The sequence below is a fragment of the Pogoniulus pusillus genome, chromosome 5 (assembly GCF_015220805.1).
Source record: "Pogoniulus pusillus isolate bPogPus1 chromosome 5, bPogPus1.pri, whole genome shotgun sequence".
NCBI lineage: Eukaryota > Metazoa > Chordata > Aves > Piciformes > Lybiidae > Pogoniulus > Pogoniulus pusillus.
This window is the reverse complement of record NC_087268.1, coordinates 29,681,595-29,698,288: the sequence shown is the minus strand read 5'-3', so window position 1 is coordinate 29,698,288 and position 16,694 is coordinate 29,681,595. Positions and strand designations below refer to the sequence as shown.

Below are 16,694 nucleotides of genomic sequence, written 5' to 3'. Positions count from 1 at the left end.
TACATCTCTATTTGACACACTGTCAAAACAGACACCAAAACACAGTAGTCTCCAGGCCCGCAGTGGGATGCATATAGCCTCTTAACCCCTTTCCCAAACTTTCCTGCAAACTGCAGAACCAATAATTTTTACTGGTAATAGTCCACTGTTCACTAGTATAATTAATAACATTTTGCATATTATGACCAAATCCACAGGTTGACCTCTCTCATCTGTGACAACTTGAGAGGATGCAAAAAGCAGAAACATTCCACTTTTCTATCCCCCTGCCTCCTCTGTTTTGTCCTAAAGGTTAACATTTCTGTCTTTGAATGTACATATGAGGACAACATCAATAGAATAATAAAAGCCAATTTTTATATAAGCACACATCCAGTGTTTGTTTATGCCTTTTTCCCCCTAGGACTGCACTCTGACCTGTGTTACTTTTTATCTCTTTTTCAGAGAAGCTGCTGATTGAAGAGTTACTCAAGGAAGTGAGAGCAAAGGTGACATTCCCAGTGTGATGCAAGCCCCTTATTATATGGTGCCTCTGTCCTTGCAGTGGCTGTGCAACTCCGTTTCAGACCAGGCTCCAGCTTCTGTCAGCATTTTGCACTTCTGATAGATTCAGAGATTTCAAAGAAGGAACAAACAAGTAATCTGTGTGACCTTTTTAACAGTGCCACTCATGAAATATCACCAGGCTACCTAGTCAGAGATATTTTCTCTTTTGCTGATGGAGCTTATGGCACTGAATGAGGATTCGACTGACAAACTGAGCTGACTCATGTGGTTTCATGGAGCAACCCAAGAGGATGGGAACTACGCCAGAAAGCAGGCAACGCCTTTTCCAATAGTAAGATAGCAAGTCAAGTTAATCATAAGCAGAAAACAAGCAAGTAGCAGAAAGTTCCCCAGGCTGATATTTAGCCTTGCTGTGGTAACAGCAACACCTCTGCCAGATGATTTTTTTTCCTCAGGTAGGCAGTTTATTAAGACATCCTTTGTGGGCAGGAATCTCCATCGACATGAAATCCTTCAATTGCTTAGGTTTTCACTAATGCAGCAAGTGTATGTTTCTGGTTTCAGTGTTTCTTGCATTTGGGGCTTAAAAAAGTGGGTAGGCCAAGAAATAATAATGTCATTTTTACATTTAATAGGAAACTTTTGTTTTCAAACTTGATGCAAGGTATTAATGCCCTCTAAAGAACTTGATTTAGATATCTGAATTTAATCTGTTGCCTAAAATGGACATGCAGCTTGACAGCTGTTTCTCTTACTAAACCCCTTGAAACTCTCCACAGTCCAAAGGGAAAATACTTTTGCCAAACTTTCTATGTTAAAATTTAATAAACTAGACTAAAGGACACTAAGATGGTCTTTTTCTCCAGCTGCTTCTGTCTACATAATTTTCCCTCTGACATCCAAAGTACAAAGCCAGTTAAGCAAGAACTCTTTAGGACCTTCTTTGTGTACTAAGCTCAATGGCAGCACTCTAAAACCAAAAGTGGATTGGTAACAGCTGTCTGTAAGTAAATGGACTCCAAATCACTTTAGTTAATTTTCCACATGCTCAAAGTATGGCTGCAGAGTACTGGGTACTAATGCTATAGCAGATCTGGCCTTCATAACCAGGTCCTATTGCAAATAAGAGACCTCAGCAGGATGTTTGTATGTTCGATTAACAAGAGAAGAGTGAAGAAAAAGAGGAGCTAACAATGTGATGCATATGATGAGCACTTTTACAATGGGGGAGAAGACAGTATATGCAGTACTGACTCTTGTCCTAGTCCATACTGACTTTCAGAATTCTCCAAATGTTAACAGAAAATTATGCTACCAATTTCCAAAGACAAGCTGGTCTCCATGCAGTAGGGATTATTGCCTCCACAACTGGATTGCAGTAGCCCTCTAATAGGTTTTATCAGAGGAAGTAATGGGTGTTCAATGTTTTTGGAAAAGTTGCTTTCATCTCAGCGAGATTTATGATGTCCAGGTTAAAATGAGAGGAAAACAAAATGAGTGCACTTCTATTGTTCTGTTTTTACTTTAAGTTTGTTTATTGTTATTTACTGATTAATGTTTGTGCAATGTGTGAATAAGATGCAATGCCTGTATCTGTTGCACTCTTTTAACACCATTTTTTCCTGATACTTGGTAGTTCTTATTAGAGGTTGATTTGAAAAAGCCATCAGTAACAACTGCATTTTTACAAAGACAAAACCTCAAAGCATTTCTGAAATATTTTTGCTAATGCTGTGGGAGGGATGAATGAGAAGTATCAAGGAGATTATCTTTCTCAGGGAGACCAACCTCAACTTCTGTATAACTCGTGCACTCTCACAATAATGATAAATCAGTGCTGTGTCAAAAAAGAGATATTGAAATCTTAGGGGCACAGGCATTTTGTGAAGGAAAGGCAAAATATACGAAACAGAAATGACTGAAGATCATAGAGAATATTTCCCATTGCTCACAGTCACAATTCTGTGCGAAAAACAAGAGAAGTATCAGCCATTTTCTTCTTATACTCTTCATCAAATTTCTTATTCTGTTCCACAGTGAAATAATTCATCCAGTCACCAACAGATCCTAAGAAACAGCAAAGCAGAAAAAAGAAAAAAACCCATTAACCATGCCTGATACTTGTACTTGCAGGCTGATTTCAAAACCAAATGACAACTAAGAAGACAGAACTGATGCCAGTAATGAAGCTCAGTACCTTTTCTCATGAATGGGGAAACAGAGTGGTCCATTATTCCTTGAAATTCCTTAGTGTAGTTTGCCATGGGGTTTTCCTTCATTACCTCAAATGAGGTGTTACGGAGAATTTTGTTTAGAACCTCCTGATTCAGATCTTTCTCCAGGAATTTCATAATCTTCTGAATTTCTTTCATTGGGTTCTGCAGAAACATGGGATACGATACAGATTCAAAAACACCAAGAAATCAGAGTGTTAAAGCTGCAATTGTTGTCAGGGTGAAACAATCAGGTTATCTGAAGATTTACTGATACAACTGCCATTATATCAGAAAAGTAGGTAGCATCATTTGGCCTTTCAGATTTCAGAGCTCTGTGAACATATATTCAGCCTTTTACCTCTTTCATATCTTCATAGAAGAGGTAGAGAATACGGTGCTTATCTTTTGCCTTCCACCATCCTTTTACATGGTCATACCAGGAACCCCAGAGCACTGAAAAAGGAGCAATGTCAGCAGCAGCTATAAATGTCAAAATTACCTTTATGTGTCTGTGACACTCACGTTTCCCTCATAACCAGTGTCTGGGCATTTGTCAGCTGGTTTTGAATCGCCGTGGCCATGACTGCTGTACTCTGTGCTTATCACAGAATTCATGCTCAGGCACTTGGCAATAAATGCAGATACTTACCCATGAATGAAAATTCCAGCCTGCCTCTATGGTTCATGTAGAGAAACAGACATTTCCAGAGTTATTCATCTGATCTGCTGGACAGGACTGATTTTAGCTAGCTCTACTTTGGGCAGGGAACTGGATTAGATGGATACCAGAAGATCCCTTCTGACTTTCAATATTCTGCAATTCTGTTTTAAATATTTGGTATACTACCAGAACTGCTTGTTTCTTTCCAGCAAGTATCAAGATGGCTAGCTTGGACAGAGGTAGCTAGACCCTTGATGTCTGTGCTGGGATGGATGGCTCCCAAGCCAAGATGGTCAAATGCAAGGCACAAGGCCTCCTTTAGACAAGAGACTCTCATGCTAGTCCAGAAAGTGGGTGTTTCTAGGCCTACATGGTTGCAAAAATATTAAGGTCCTGTGGAAGCTTTGCTGACCAAAATTGCACTGCCATCCACCTGACCAGGTTTAAGAGAAGAATCAGCTTCTGGGCTTGCCTGATTTATTACAGAAAAATTTAGGTAAAAAGACTCCCTTAACGCTCACCACACATTTCTGCACAAAATGAAACCTTGGTTTCTTGTATACCTGGCCAGAGAAAAAACAATTGAACAACTGTTCTTTCCCAGCTGGCTTTCAAACAAGTTTCTCTTCACCTCAGAAAGAAGAGATTAAGCTTCAAAATTATAATGAAATAAAGATAAGCCTTTTCTATTCTCTTTGTGATTTGTTTTGGCTGTTGTTGTTGTTGGTTTTTTTTCAGTAAGAATGTAAAGATAGAATTAATTCTTTGAGTCCCAAAAAAAAAAAGTTAATGAATATAAATTACTACTGCTACACCTTCAATAGATATCTTGTCATAAAATGTGAGCACTGGATTTCAAGCCATGGCTGAAATAGATAAATCAACCCTGCTTACTGCTGGAAGTTGGACTAGATAACCTCTAAAGGTCCCTTCCAACCCTGTGTACTCTATGATTCTAAGTCATGAATTCTTTAACAAAATCTCTTATACAACTGTTTGCAGTTCATCACCTTTTCCAGTCATGAATTTCTCCATGAACTCCTCCCAGGTTCCTGGCTCTGGCAATGCTTTATTCATTCTGTGGAAATGGTAGTATGACACCAAGTTGTCTTTTGCATTTCTTGCCACATAAATTACCTTTATTGATATGAAAATAGAGAAAGAGAAAATTAACTTGCAGAACCTTATAAAGATACTTAGCATCTCCTGGAGCTTTCTCCTGGAGCCTGATGATAGAGGCTTAAAAGAGATATTGCTTTGAAGCTGCCATTTTTCTGAAATCCAGTGTAGGTAACTTAACCATGGTTTCTTCAGTTTCACACAGGTTTCTCACATTGAGGAGAAAATATCTTGGGAGACCTTTAGGTTTCACAACGATTCTGGAAACCATATTCAGCCCTGGTTTATGATGCTTTTCAGGTGAAACAGAATTGAGTCCTACCTTTTCAGCCTTACCTTACAGTTTTGTTCCCAAAAGGAGGGAGGCACCAGTTGCACAGGCAGATGAGTTTTTATTGTTCTTGGAGAAGGCATAGCTTCAGCTAGCTCCAGGCCTGTGGGATGTTTCATTGTAAGATATGACTTTTCTCTAAATTGCACTAGCATTTTTTTTCTATTCCCACATGTGGGGTTTTGACTGACTTTTCAACAGTTCACCTTGTAACAACCATTAATTTCCAAAGTAATTATGGAGTGGTGTAGCATATACAAAATTGCACAGGAGAATGATGGGCAGTGGATTTTGAGTAGGTATGGATATATGGGAATACTTAGGAATATATGGTGATATGTGGAGATGTGTTGTCCCATCCTTCCCTCTTTTTTAAACATCTATCATGACCTCTGTGATTTTTCCTTTTGTATTATTTGTTATCATCCTTTGTCATTTTTTGCCTCTCCATGTGTCAGTACAGTCTAGCTTAGGAGAGAAAAAATAGCACTTCTACTGCAGAGTTAGTAAGGTCTTTAGCTTAAAATATGAAGAGAGTCTGGCTTAAAGATTTGTGTGGTGTGGGAACACTTGCTGGTGGAAGAGTCTTGCAGGAAACTTGACTTGCAAAACAGTCAGGACAGCTGGCTGCTGAATGCCTCATAACTTATAGTTACTCAAAACAGTAGCAGAACCATTCAAAACATTATCCACCTTTTGGGAATACATCCATAAGTTTCTTTTCCATAGGGCCCCATATCAGAAAATTGGATTCAGATGACCCTATGTTGCCATTTTGTGCATGTCTGCTGCTGGTTTAGGTGCTGTGGATCATCATACACAGCTTTCAGTAGTGCTGGGGTCACATCTGCAACAGCTTGTTTATGTTAAAGCAACAGAATTAATCCCTAATACTAAACATGATGCAGAGTTCAGTGACAAAGCTAGTGGGACCTCTCCCAGGAAACTTGTAGCTTGAGCACAGAGTGTTTATTTTGTTTCATTTGGTCTGAAACACAAATCTTGCATAATACTCACCTGAGTAACGTAGAGATGGAGGCTCTGGGATAAACCACTCAAGGAAGGGATGCCGTCTGTAAGTAGTGTCACGTCTACACTTCTCAACATCTCCATTTTGTTGAATCATATCCACTATCTCCTGTGTCCATGTGGTACCTGAAAATGTCAGTGTTTAGATGTTTCCCTCAGGGATAGCCAAGAGTCTCTTTGGCCAGGGAACTGAAAGCCAGAAGGATGAATTTCATATTAAAAGAGGAAGGAATATCACAGAAAATGATGGACAAAGTAGAAAGAGAGGATAATAAATGAAAAGCTTTCCAGTTTTACAAAAATAATGGGGTTTGTGTAATTTTTTTAATGCTGAAAAAAGTACTTACAAAATCTTGTTAATTCAAGTAATTATTTTTCAATGGTTATCAAATGTTCCTAAATCTCTCCTGAATCCCCTGAACTGTACATGGGTTTTTTTCACCCAATGACAATATTGATTTTTGTCATTAATTGTTTTCCTTTGTGCTAAGTATAAAGGGTCTGATCAAGAGGAGAAATAATAATGAGCTAAGTGGCTAATCACTGAATAAAATACCAGATAGCCAGTGTTATGGTGGATATTTTGTTTCATTGGCTGAAATTATTAGGTGAATTTCATTGTTTCTTTAAAATAATTAGCCCATTTCCAGAAATCAGCACTGATCTACACAGAGGTGATTCCCCAGACATGTAATAAAATCCACAGTTGTTCAGCCAGTTTCTATTATTTCTTAGTAATGATGACTTTTTACTAGGATTGGCTAAATCGTTGCCTATTGGTGGAAAACTATTTTTGCCATTAAGATATATGTATACAATCTAAACCAAAGGAAACATTTAAACATAGGTAATTAAACTATGACCATTTGAACTCTGATAATAATAGATAGCTGTTATTTCTGCCAAAGAAATCATAAGTCACCAGTCACTTAAGAATGTGTCTGATTTGGAATTAGACAAGTGTTACTCACAACATAAAATTGTAATTTTAATCTCCAACTTTTCTGTTGTGTTTCTGTGATCGTTTAGGACTTACATGCACCACCACCCCACCACCCTCTCCAATGAATTCACCCAGACTAGACTCAGCAGGCTGGAAGTTAAGGAATGAAGCTTTATATTCACAGCTTGGCACAATATACAAGCAGATATTTACGGTATATTACAAATATTTACAGCTATATACAGAAATAGACAAGTTAAAAGTAATACAGAAACACAATACCCCTCCCAGCAGTCAGAGTGCCATGGGGGGATGCTCCCGACCACCCTTCCACCTTCTTTCCACCCTTCCCCCACCCCTCCCCCTTATTCCAGAATCTGCCTTACATGCAGGGTGAGTTGGAAGGATCAGCAAGGGGGGTTATAAGCAGAATGGTTAGTTGAGTTACACAGCTTCAGCAAAAAGCAGTTAATACGGCAGTAGTCTGGGAGAAATACAGACACTAACTGCCTTATCTATACTTGTGTCCTTGGTTTTATACATCTCAGCAAACCTACGAGTGAAGTAGGCATCACCATTATTTTCTTTTCACAGCCTATAATCTATTTTTTCTCATTAAAATATTCCAATTGGCTTCAAACCAGTACAGTTTCCTACAGACACCAACCTGCTTTTGCGTAGGTCGCGATGAGCAGATCATCAGGTCTGGCTTTGAACTTGCGCAGCTTTTCCAATGTGCTATATATTGGTTTTGAGACATAAACACCTTCAAATTCAACTAACTCAGCTCGGGGAAATGCTCCTTTCAGACTCAAATTGTCCATTTTGTCCAGGGTCATCGAGTACTACATGAAGAATGAAAGGCATAAACCCATGGCTTTACATGATTGCTCTGAAAACAACGTTTAAATATACTCATCCATTATTGAAATACCTTCTATTGACTGAATTTCATGTCCTCTAATTTCTTCAGCTATCATTTGTCTTATCTGGATCCATATATGGACAGCTTAAACCTGTATCTAATTTTCAGAAGTGCTTGCTATACAGCTATTAGTGATTCTTAACATCTCTAAAAATCACTGTTTCCTCAGATACAAAGAGAGATAAAAAGCCTTTGTTTCCGTCTTTAGACATAGTTACATAAACTCCTGGCTCTAAAGAACTGTGTGGCCTTTGAAAGGCAACAAGAAAGTAATCTGAGGTGTGGCTGAATAGAGGGCAAAACATAATAGGTGTTACTGAAGTCAGCATACAGAACCCAACCCTTCCTTCTTAGAGAAAATAGACACATATGCTAGTACCCACTGAGCCTCATCCTCAAAAATATATTGCAAAACTTTTCTGTGTTTCATTCCTGGAGCTGCTTTTTGCTCTTAGAGCTCTTTGCTGCATATGGACATCTGCTGCAGATAGATAATCTGGATTAGATATATCATTAATTGATAGTTGTTACACTTCAATTATTTAAACATTCTACTTAAGTCTACTGCTTATTGTGCAGTTTTATACTAACTAGTTATTCATCACTGGATTTCTGTCAAGGAGGTCTCATTTTACTGATAACCTTCAGAGCTCCGGATCTGGTCAGAGAAAAGTTCTGCTTAAGAGGCTACAGAAGTAATCTCAATTAAAAACATCATCCGGAAAAGAGAAGACATTTCTGTCCCAGCAGCAAGCACTGCGAAAGTATTTCCTTTCGTTTCCTTGTTGGCTTACGTCTGATTTCACGCAGGTTCCGTTGAGCAGAGCAAGTGATTAAGTTAGTGGCTGGGCAGTGACTCAAGAAACTTTAAAAAAGAAGGAAAACCAAACTTGCCGTGTAACTTTTCCTGCTGCAGTGTCTTCAGCCCTTGTTTGTGCACCCACGTAGGTCTTCAGGCAGAAGTAGAATGAAAGCTTGGGTAGAGCTCCTATTCCTCCTATGAGCGTGAGAGGAGCAAAGGAGGAGGTATAGCAGCAGCCAATAGCTGAACAGCTTTTCTGGCTTGGTTCGTGAACTCCTTTTCAATCCTGTGATAAACTTTGGATTCTCATCTAAGAGTTATTCTTTACTGGCAGCAACGTTAAACGTCAGTCAGTAGCTCCAGCAGGGTTATTTTAACTTGCCTCTGTTGTTGCCAACAGCGTACTCTAAATTGCAAAACAGTTTGCTGTTTGCTAATACCTGAGATCAGTAAGAATAAATTAAAAGTAACTTTGTTCTGTTTTTACCATGCACTGCACCATGCTCAGGTAAAAGATGTCCTTTTCATCATTGGGCCAGCCAGTACTATGATTAGAGCACTTTTTAGACAAGCTCCAGTTTTAACTGTCTTGGCTTTACAGGATTAGGGATCACTACATGTTCAGTAATATCTTATTAAGTCCCTGTATACCCTGTGTATCTTTCAGTCTGTATGAGATACTGGAAGAGATAGTCACAGGCCCCAGACTAGCCACAAACAGCATAGTAACATTGGTTGCCAAAAATATGCCAATGACACTGTTCTATCTAGTTCCCAGCCATTGCAGTCATCCTGAAATGTTTGACTTCATCAGCAAAAGCTGTTCTTCAGCAAAAGATAAGGTCACTGCAGCTGGACTCAGGTGAGTTTGAATGGTTGTGTTCCTAAAGGAAAATTGTTTTGAAGCAACATAGCTATCATGTATTGCTCCCGTCCTTGGTTGAAGGCATGCAAACAGTGGGGGTACCAAGGTCCTTTTTGGTCATCCTTTGGATGGTGTGGCAATATTTGTGTCTAAAACAACTTTCTGCTACGGCATTTTTTAAATGGTGTTTCACATTTCCTAAGCAAATGAGGATGTGGCCATTCTGGCAGTAATCCTACCCTCAGATGGAGGGCCAGTCAGCATGACTAGAATGTAATTCAACAGGCCAAATGTGCTGACTTGCTTTACAAAGTCCATAAACTATGGACTAGCTCTTTACCGAGTGCAGGAGGAGCACAGCTTGTCACGATTCGCTTACATTTCAAAGCACAAGGGGAAATGCAGATGCTCTGCCCTGGGGTGAGGGATGAAGTGAGAGTAAACTGATGCAGGGCTTTTCTGTATGCCTGTGAGAAAGGACTGACAACAAATGGCTTAATAAAATAGCTGTGTTAAGATTAAGAAGAGGGAATTCATGTAATGGTTTGATGTGGAAGAGACCTTAAAGATCATCTAGTTCCCAGGCCCCTGCCAGGTGGGCAGGGACACCTTCCACCACACCAGCTTGCTCAAGGCCTTTTCCAGCCTGGCCTTGAACATCTCCAGGGAGAGGGCATCAACAGCCTCCCCAGGCAACCTGTTCTTGTACCTTGCCACTCTCTCTGTAAAGAATTTTTTCCTAATATCCAGTCTAATCTGCCCTCCTCAAGCTTCAATCCATTTTTTCTCATTCTATCACAACAAGCCTTTGTAAAATAGTCCCTTCCCAGCTTTCTTGTAGGTCCCTTTCAGGTACTGGAAGGCCTTTATAAGATCTACCTGGAGCCTTTGTTTCTCCAGGCTGAACAGCCCCAGCTCTTGCAGCCTTTCCCCATAGGGGGGGTGCTCCAGCCCTCTGATCATCTTTGTAGTCCTCCTCTGGACCCACTCCAGCAGTTCCATGTCCTTCTCATGCTGGGGGCACCAGAATTGGACACAGGTGAGGTCTCACAAGAACAGAGTAGAGGGAGAGAATCTCCTGCCTTGTTCTGTTGGTCACACTTCTTTTGATGAAGCCTAGGACACAGCTGGCCTTCCGGACTGCAAGAGCACATTGCTGGCTCGTGTTGAGTTTCTTCATCAGCTGACACCCCTAAGTTCTTCTCCTCAAGACTGCTCTTGAGCCACTCCTTGTCCAGCCTATATTTGTGCTTAGAATTTCCCTGACCCAGGTGTAGGCACTTCATGAGGTTGACCTCTCAAGCCTGTTCAAGTCCTTCTGGATGGCAGTATCTGTTCCCTCTAGCATGTCAACTGGACCACATAGCTTGGTGTCACACCCAGTGCCAGCCCCTGAGGGGCTCCACTTGTCACTGGTCTTCATTTGGACATTGAGCTGTTGACCACAATTGTCTGAGTGTGGCTGTCCAGCCAATTCCTTACCCGGCAGGCAGTCCACCTCTCAAGTCCATACTTTTCCGATTTGGTGGCCAGGATGTCACCTGAGACAGTATCAGATGCTTCACACAAGCCCAGGTAGATGGTATCAGTTCTTCTTCCCTCATCTACTGATGCAGTAACTCCATCACAGAGAGCCACCAAATTTGTCAGCCCCTCCTTGTTGGTGAGAACAAAGCATACAAGCATAGCATCTTTTCTTGTAGGTTCCTTTACCACTTGGAGGAGAAAATTATCATCAATGCACTCCAGGAACCTCTTAGATTGCTGGTGCCCTGCTGTACTGTCCTTCCAACAAATATCCAGGTGGTTGAACTCTCCCATGAGAATCAGGGCTTGCAAATGTGAAGCTGCTCCTCTCTGTTTATAGAGGGCCTCATCCACTCAGTCTTCTTGATCAGGTGGCCTGTAGCAGACCCCACTATGATGTAACTTTCCCTTGTCTTTGCTTTAATTCTCACCCATAAGCTCTGTCTCTTCTTCATCTATCCACAGGTGGAGCTACAGGGACTCTGGCTGGTCTTTGATGCAGAGGGCAACACCTCCTCCTCTTCTCCCCAGCCTGCCTTCCCTGGAGAGTTTACACTCATCTAATCCTATGCTCCAGTCATTAGAGCCATCCCACCATGTCTCAGTAATGCCAATGACATCGTAGCTCTGCAGGTGTGTAGGTGGCAAGTATCTTGGATGTCTCTTCAGATGGTGGGGATCTTGCAGCTTCCCATGGATCCCAGGTGGCTATTTCCCAGGGCACTCTGGACCTTGTCTATAGAGAGGAGCTCCTCCTTTTTTGCCACTGAAGCTGTTGTATAATTTTCTTACACAGACCCAAGGACGTTCTTGTTGCCCTTTTAGACAAAGGTGAGGCCAGGCAGGGGGTGTGATTGCTGGTATCAGGTAGGAGCTGCCTGTAAGCTCCTTTTATGCTAAGCTGTGCAGTTGATTGATCTGTGCAGCACAGCAGAGGCTGCCCCTACTCAGATTGACTGTGATGTGCATCTTCGACCCCTCAATATATAATGGTCTCCTAGTCAGGGTCACTACTTTTTGCCCTTTGATCCACCACATACAGATGATGACTTCTCTCCCAGAACTCACAGCACAGAGGTAGTGGGTCCCCATTGAGTGTCTGTGGGAATCAGTGAATTGGTTCAGTGTTCCCTGTACTGTCTCAGGAGAAGTTTCAAAAAAACATTTAAAAAAAGAAAGAAAAAGGCAACAAGCCACAAAACAAGCCAACAAAGCTGCTTCAGGGCCTTTAAACCAATCACTTGATCTTTTTCTCTGACACCCAGCTTTTCTTCTGAAGCAACACCAGAACAAACAAATAACACTGACCAAGCATAGAGTATGTGGTTAAGGTATAATATTTCTTCTGTGTGTGTTGGGGCTTTTTTTTGTTTTTTAATGTGACTATTACTTTCAAGGTTGGTCATGGGAGGAATTGCTGATTTCCTCCTTGTGTTAAGCCTATTTTGATTCTGTTTGTCCTCACACCTGCAGCTGGCAGTTCATTTGCTGGCTTGAAATACCATTCATCCCCCTTTCAGTTGTGCAATCATTCTGATAATGCAATAACCTCCCCAAACACATCAGATGGTGTTTCTGAACAAAGAAAAACCTAAGAGCTGCTTATCAAGTGCTTTTCTTTTATTGAAGCTGTGAATCTGAGTAGCCTATGAACAGTGCATTGTGCCAGATAAGCTGGAGTGAGGTCAAAACCCACTGCCTGCACCTTAAAAAATGCTTTCAAAGCAGACAACAGGTGATGGATCCATTGACTTTTCTCTGAGTGCAAACTGCTGGCAAGTGTTTCCTCATGTAAAACATGCTGTGTTTATGGTTTTTTATTTTATTATTTTAGTTTTGTTTGGTTTGGTTTCATTAGATTTGTTTTGCTTTGGTTTGTTTGGGTTTTTTTTGTCTTACCTTGTCTGAAAACACTTCAATCTTTGCCTGGAATGGAAAGCTACAGGCCACTCGGCAGAAATAATAGTGGAAAGAGGCTGCTGAGTGCTCACAGCTTGGAGTAAAGTAACTGCAATTCAAGAATACACTTGTCTGTGCTTGTACCCTTTCTGTATAGCACTTTGAGTTAGGGTAGTTAGTGTCGAGTTTCATAGTCACTGTGACTTGTGAAATCTGCATCTGATTAGCAAAGGGAGGAGAAGAGAAGAGTAGAGGTACCTTTATCTTACTTTTGCCCTCTTCTCACGCTCTTCAATTTACATGTGTTAAGTCAGCAAGTTTCCACTTACTGTTTAGTTTCAGGTAAATATTCCTTTTCAGCATGCAGCAGCTTATAATAGTGACACAGAAGTTCAGGAATACTATTGCACAAGGTTGCTGGGATGGCTGTGCAGGATCCTGCTGGCCTGGGCTGGCTCCTCTGCTTTCTCTTTGGGTCCATGTCAGATAGCTTCTCTTTGGCACAGTGTCAGCAGGGTAGTTTTGGACATAGTGGCATGTTTGCTCTGTTTCCTTACATACTTCTCTATAAGGGAATAGGTCTATTACAATTTCTGCTAATTTTTCCTTGGTGGGAACTGAAACTGTAAGTATACATCCTGGGGACTCTTGGCATATTTGCTGAAGGCAGGATCCCATTTTAATAAGTGCTGCAGCTATGCTTCATGGCTACCCATACCCACACCGTCATGTTTTTGACATTAATATGACTAAATTTATGTACAGGGATATTAAAATACTACTGACTGGAACATCTGAAGGGAGTTAAACAAAGATAAACAACACTAAAGTAGAGTTAAAACTAGAAGAAATCAGACAAATAAAAAACCATTTATCTCCTGTAAGGCCTCCAGACTTTGGAGCTGTGTCTATGGGTTTTTTTGCTGTTCTTCAAGTGATATTTCCTTTAAAATATCTTTTCTTCATGTTAAATGTATCCGTTTTGGGTTTCTTTTAGTTTCTTAAAAGAAAAAAAAAAAGGCAAGTAATCTAAGAATAAATTATGTTTCCAATTACTATCTGAAACTTTTCTTTAGAAAAAAAATCATTAGTGGAACATTTCCTATTGAAGATAATTCTGCAGTGATATCTCTGGTAAAAGGTTCTTATGAAAATCCCTAACATTTCTGTATCAGCTCATTTTACTCACACTGCAATGACTGCTTCAGGAATCATTTGTCTATAGAAAAAGAACATCTGAGAGAATGTAAGTAACTTGAAAATTCTCTGAATATATTACATTAGGTTTTAAAAAACATCTGACAGAATGTGTCTTGGACAAGAAATCTGCATAAGTCTAATGGACACAAATAAACAATTTAAAGGCAGAGAAGGCTGCCTCTGTTCTATTTTTTTTATGCTGGATTTTAATAATATTTTTGCATTTAAAATATAATCAAGAACCATAGTAGGACTCTCAAATCATGTTAGGAAAACATGTGGGAGTTTTATTATTTTGTATTTAGGTGTCTACATGATCTAGAGCACTATATCTTAGACATTAAAATCTATAGCTGATACATTGGAGTTGAATATTTTTCCTTGTTATACTTGCTGTTTGTATTACCTTTCTCTAGAGCACCAGTCTCCCTCTGCTGGATAAAGCAGCTCTACAGGCTCGGGACAAAGTGGCTGGAGATCAGCCAGGAAGGAAGGGACCTGGGGATACTGGTAGACAGTAGCTGAAGATGAGCCAGCAGTGTGCCCAGGTGGCCAAGAGAGCCAATGGCATCCTGGCCTGTATTAGGAACAATGTGGCCAGTAGGACAAGGGAGGTTATTCTTCCCCTGTGCTCAACACTGGTCAAGCCACATCTGTGTCCAGTTCTGGGCTCCTCAATGCAAGAGAGATGTTGAGATACTGGAGTGTGTCCAGAGAAGGGCAACAAAGCTGGTGAGGGGCCTGGAACACAAACCCTATGAGGAGAGGCTGAGGGAGCTGGGGGTGTTTAGCCTGGAGAAGAGGAGGCTCAGGGGTGACCTCATTGCTGTCTACAACTACCTTAAGGAAGGCTGTAGCCAGGTGGGGTTTGGTTTGTTCTCCCAGGCAACCAGCAATAGAACAAGGGGACACAGTCTCAATTTGTGCCAGGGCAGATATAGACTGGATGTTAGGAGTAAGTTCTTGCCAGAGAGAGTGATTGGCATTGGAATGGGCTGCCCAGGGAGGTGGTGGAGTCACCGTCCCTGGAGGTGTTCAGGAGGGGACTGGATGAGGCACTTGGTGCCATGGTCTAGTTGACTGCATAGGGCTGGGGGATAGGTTGGCCTGGATGATCTTGGAGGTCTCTTCCAACCTGGTTGATTCTATGATTCTATGAAAATCTTTTATATTTAACATGACATTTGAAAGCTATTGAAATCCTTGGATTCTAACCTGTATTCCTCATTCAGAATAATGCACACTCTGGAGAAATGAAAGAGCACTCTGGACAGGTCAAGGTTTCGCTTTCAGACTTCTTGAATTTTCAAGATGGTTGTCTGAATTTAGCTCTTTGTGACTGAATTAAACTGATCTGACACTCAGTTGGTGAGCTGCTTTAGGCAATGGTATTGTGGGACACATCTAGAGTTAATCACTAATGTGTCCCGTCATAGACTGCTGTCTGTCAGAGCCCACATGTTGCCAAGAACAATCATACAGGTATCTGTGTAATAGGAACAGTACTACCAGTGTTGTGATGGTTATTAAATGAATGTCTGAGTTGCAGCCAAATACAGCTGAGATGATCATCACAGATATTTTTATGTAATAGCAAAATAAATACTAAGGGAAATGTTAAGCATAAATATAGAATAAAAATCTCCTAGAGCTTTATTTCAGGAACACTTTTAAACACAATACCTTAGTGCAGTCCCTATCAATAAAGCACTTATGTTCCATTACCACCACACTCCAGAAATTTATTTGCTTGAAGTATCCTCTCTCCTGGAGAGTTTCCTGCTGCAGGAAGTGTTGTAGCCGAGAGTGTGTATAACTCTGACCAGCTCTGCCTGTTTCGGGGTCATGGTCCTATTAATGTACACAGTCTTGTTATCATGGGCATGCATCACCAGGTGATAAAGTTTAATTGGACACCTGCAGCTTTTTCCAAATACTTTTCCCAAGAAAATATGCATATTAAAAGCTTCAGTGTCACACTGCCCATGGCACGACATGTTTGTGGAAATTACTTTGCAGAAACAAAAAGTCAGCTGTTCGCTGCGCTAAGTAAACACATTCCTACTTGTAAATGAGATCTGGTGTAGAGCCACAGGAAGAAAACAGAAATTTGTCATAAACTGTGACAGAGTTTGATGCCCTTTGTATCTATAAAATGATAGAATTTACTTATAACCATCACTTAGCGTGTTAATACATGATTCACAGTTGTCTGTGCTTTGCTGGCAAGCTCAGTGTGGACAACATGAATGCAGGCAGCATTGCTTGACATAAACTGGATAGAAGCTGTTTGTGTATCTCAGGCTTAAACTTATACATGGGTATAGCAAAAGTCTACATTAGAGAACTTGAGAGCAGTGCTTAGTTTTAGGTGCCTGACACAACTGCATCCTTGTTTCTTCCCAAAGGAAGCCCCAGAATTTGTGTCAGCTGCTATGTGGGAATGCTGCAGCAGGACCCCAGTTTGTGCTGTAATGAGCAACCAGAGGTGAAGATATGGCTCAAAAGCAAATGTAACTATAGAGCCTACGGATCACAGGCAAAGAGTATGTCCAAACTTCCAAGCAGCAGACATGCATGGCTTGATGACCAAGTGCTAACTGAACATTAATGGTCCCTTTCCTCAGAGCAGTGCTAAGAGGAGAAGTAATTTATTATCTCCATCCCTTC

The 16,694-nt window shown here is 40.8% G+C and overlaps 1 protein-coding gene across 1 annotated transcript; it reads right to left on the bottom strand.

Moving 5' to 3' along the window:
• Positions 1 to 1,975: 1,975 nt before the first annotated feature.
• SULT1C4 (sulfotransferase family 1C member 4) lies at positions 1,976 to 7,645 on the bottom strand. Its single transcript, XM_064143649.1, has 7 exons — positions 7,474 to 7,645; positions 5,852 to 5,989; positions 4,840 to 4,937; positions 4,395 to 4,521; positions 3,082 to 3,176; positions 2,705 to 2,885; positions 1,976 to 2,574 (listed from the first exon to the last, which is right to left on the bottom strand). The coding sequence occupies exons 1-7, from the start codon at positions 7,643 to 7,645 to the stop codon at positions 2,462 to 2,464; spliced, it is 924 nt and encodes a 307-aa protein (XP_063999719.1). The 3' UTR covers positions 1,976 to 2,461.
• Positions 7,646 to 16,694: the final 9,049 nt, after the last annotated feature.

Excerpts from the sequence above, each read along its gene's own strand:
- SULT1C4 (XM_064143649.1), bottom strand. The coding sequence starts at position 7,645 with ATGACCCTGGACAAAATGGACAATTTGAGTCTGAAAGGAGCATTTCCC. Across the intron at positions 4,522-4,839 it reads TTTGGGAACAAAACTGTAAG|GTAATTTATGTGGCAAGAAA; the intron begins GTAAGGCTGAAA and ends ATATCAATAAAG. Across the intron at positions 3,177-4,394 it reads GAAATTCATGACTGGAAAAG|TGCTCTGGGGTTCCTGGTAT; the intron begins GTGATGAACTGC and ends CTCCTTTTTCAG.